We start from the raw sequence: 3,521 nt of genomic DNA, 5'->3' as shown, positions 1-3,521 counted from the left end.
GAGCGGAGGAAGAGAGCAGAGCAGCTTCGCAAGGAGCTGGAGGAGAAGGAGGTGGGGTTGTGTGCTCTGGTGCCAGAACAGCAGTGGTGGGACACACCAGGCTCTGTGCCTTGGCCTGGCTCACCTGGGTGAAATGTGGCAGGAGCTGATCACCTCAGAGGCCACAGTGCCATCACTTGGGGCTGAGCCTCTCCCTGCCCAAGCAGATGCTTGGTTTTGTTCAAGTAGTTTCTCTTCTTGTTCATACCACTGCAGATAGTTTCTTATGTTAATGTGTGGGTGTCTGTGCTAAATGTTGCACACAGCAAGAACGCTTGGACATCGAGGAGAAGTACACCAGCCTCCAGGAGGAAGCACAGGGGAAAACCAAGAAGCTGAAGAAAGTTTGGACCATGCTTATGGCTGCAAAATCAGAGGTTAGTGTCTGAAGTCCTTAGCCCGTGTTCATGTGAGGGACTATAGCTGGGAAGGGTAAGACATTGGCTTTGGAATACTGGAAAAAGTACCTTATGCCTAGAAAAGTCTTTCTGTGTGGTTCATGTAATTAAAAAAGACCTCATTAATTTTGATGTCAGAGCTGCAGAGGATCATGTTGGAGAGCTGCTCCCCAAGCCAGGCTGGGAGGGTGTATGTGTGAGTTGCTGAGATACTCAGAACTTCAAGGAAAAAAAACATTACTTCTGAAACAGAAGTGGTTTGCAGCAGCACAACTGCTCCTCTGCTCTTGGCTGTCTGTCCCTTCTGCCTTCCTTGTCCTTCCTCAGTCTCACACTGGCTCAGGGTGTCCTTTGGCTGGTATCTAGACTCCATGCTTCATGAAAAGTGCATTTTGTCTTTGGGATCAGAGATTTTCCTTGACCTCTTGCCAGGGATATAACTTGTCTGCACACTCTTCGTCTGCTCTTAGCTGGTGCAGAGCTTGGATTGGCAGGAGGCCAGTTTCATCTTTATGAAGCAGAACTTCATGCTATTTTCAGCTGTCTCTGAGCTGGAACGTTTCAGAGGGTTTGTTCTTTCAGAGATAGATATCCTGGTACTTTCAGTCAATGCTTGCTTGCCTTTCCAAAAACCTTGTCTAGACTGTTCTTGTTTAAGCTGCCTTGAGCTAGCTCTGACACCTCTCAAATGCCTGCTTTGTCTGCAGATGGCAGATCTGCAGCAGGAGCATCAGAGGGAGATTGAAGGATTGCTGGAGAATATTCGACAGCTGAGCAGGGAGCTCCGTCTCCAGATGCTCATCATAGACAACTTCATTCCTCAGGACTACCAGGTAAACACCAAGGACCCAAGCCTGTGCTGTGGGTGTGTGCTGAGCCCTCCTGCTTTTATGCTGTCCAGCAAATGGGATGAGTTGCCTTCTCTTCAGGAGGTATCCCCAGGGAACTGACAGACACTTGTCTGCTCAGGTGGAGCCCACATGGGTGGGTGTGTGTTCCTGGGAGCCTTTGCTGTGGCTCAGCTGAGGGGGCAGCTGGGTTGCCCTCTAAGTTGGTGCCATTACCTGGGTTGTCAGAACCAAATGGTGTTCAAGGAAGAAAAGATGCTTTTGTCAAGTGACTCTTGTAACCTCTGGACTTCTACTGGATGTTCAGTTGGAAGGAGATCAGAGTCAGTGGGTGCATTTGGCTCCAAAGTCAGCACAGGGAGGTGAATAATAAGTGCAGCTTGGCTTTGTTGTGTTTCTCAGGGAGGTTGTTAACTTTGGCTCCAGTTCCAGGGCTGTGGAATCTGTTTCAGGGAAGCAGTGTGTACTGTGGGGGGGGGGGTTGTAAGCAGAGTACTAATCCCAGTTCTTGCAGCATATTCTCCTGATGGTTAAAAAAAAACAAGATCACATTCACCATGTGTTTAATTGGTGTCTTTACTGTGTGCCCATACTCTGGGTCTGTTCCAAACTTTTTTTCCACTGGGCTTGGAGCTGTGCTAACAAATGTCTGCTAGTGATGCAAAGTAGTAAGACTGAGCTTGAAACTCTACACTTGTTTTCTTTGTGACCCTGATATTTATGATGAGCTAAAACATGATCTGTGCTATATAGCAGGAAATATAAAAGCTATTTCTCTTCACATATTGTAGGACAGAAAAAAATGAAATATGTTTATTGCTGTCCTAATGGCACTGGCATACTGGGAAACCCATTATTTAGTGGGAGCCACACTGCATGCAGTTTGGGAGTGATGTTTTTCTTTTCTGTAGCCTTCAGGGTATAAACAGGGGTTTTGAACATGAGATGACTGGCTTGATAAAATCGCTTTGGAGTAGTCAAGACTGTGCTTGAGCAGCTTGTCCAGGCTTTTAGGGATGTATATTCTGGAAAATGCACCTGGAGGGTAGATTGTGTAAGCCTAACAATTGCTGTTCTAATTTATTTCTAGGAAATGATTGAAAACTATGTCCACTGGAATGAAGACATAGGAGAATGGCAGCTGGTAAGCTAGCCTGCTGGCTCGTGTACAAGCTGATGTCAGCACAAGCTCCTGAGGAGTTTAATGGAGCCCAGAAGTTAACTGATGAAGCTGTGGACAGTTTTACTGTGCACAGTAGACTTTACTGACAGACTTTTCTTTCAGAAATGTGTTGCATACACGGGAAACAACATGAGGAAGCAGACACCTGTCTTGGATAAAAAGGAGAAAGATGTGAGTGACTCTCTGTGCATGAGTGGGACTGCATGGTCCAGTTTTCTTTTGAAGAGATGAATCTTCCTAGTGTTAGAGGAGCACTGTTGGTCCTGTGTATCACAGAATGGTTTGGGTTGCAAGAGACCTTAAAGACCATCCAGTTCCAACCCCCCTGCATGGGCAGGGACACCTCCCACCAGCCCAGGCTGCTCCAAGCCCCATCCAACCTGCCCTTCAACACTGCCAGGGATGGGGCAGCCACAGGTTCCCTGGGCAACCTGGGCCAGTGTCTCACACTTAAGAACTTCTTCCTTATGTCTAACCTAAATCTCCCCTCTTCCAGTTTTAATCCATTCCCCCTTGTCCTCTCACTACAAGCCCTTGTGAAAAGCCCCTCCCCAGCTTTCCTGTAGCCCCTTGAGGGTACTGGAAGGTTGCTATGGGGTCTTCCTGGAGTCTTCTCTACTCAGATAAAATTATTCTCTTCTCATATAGAATAAATCTGATGGGTTTGGATTTTGTTGTTTGTTTTGTTGTAATTTTTGTAGCCCTTTGAAGTGGACCTTTCCCACGTTTACTTGGCTTACACTGAAGAAAGCTTGAGGCAATCTCTGCTGAAGCTGGAGAGGCCGAGAACTGCAAAAGGAAGATCCAGGCCCAAGACGGGCAGAAGGTGAAGAGCTTTGGAGTATTTATATGTCATGGGGGATTCACCCAGGGGAGTGTCAGTCAGGCTTACTGTCAGTCTTCAAACACTTGCTTAATGAGAAGACAAAATACTAAAATGTTGCGTGGCATCAAGTTTACTGGTGCCGTGTGTGACACAACCAAGCTGAAATCTCTTTTTACAGTGAAATCTTCTCCAGAAAGACTTGTCTGGGGGGTTTTGTGATGCCCTTT

The 3,521-nt window shown here is 46.8% G+C and overlaps 1 protein-coding gene across 1 annotated transcript in view; it reads left to right on the top strand.

Annotated features, from left to right (window-relative positions):
- Window positions 1–3,521, top strand: part of KIF3A (kinesin family member 3A) — a 25,965-nt gene that overhangs the window by 21,519 nt on the left and 925 nt on the right. Inside the window, exons 17-19 of the mRNA XM_010001239.1 lie at window positions 2,376–2,429; window positions 2,571–2,639; window positions 3,170–3,294. Of these exons, the coding sequence (XP_009999541.1) occupies window positions 2,376–2,429; window positions 2,571–2,639; window positions 3,170–3,294 (248 nt within the window). The remainder of the gene's footprint in view (window positions 1–2,375; window positions 2,430–2,570; window positions 2,640–3,169; window positions 3,295–3,521) is intronic.

Source organism: Chaetura pelagica, unplaced genomic scaffold (assembly GCF_000747805.2).
Source record: "Chaetura pelagica isolate M959 unplaced genomic scaffold, ChaPel_1.0 scaffold177, whole genome shotgun sequence".
In the NCBI taxonomy this organism is placed as follows: domain Eukaryota; kingdom Metazoa; phylum Chordata; class Aves; order Apodiformes; family Apodidae; genus Chaetura; species Chaetura pelagica.
Note: the sequence above shows the minus strand (reverse complement) of the source record. Positions and strands in the feature narration are given on the sequence as shown.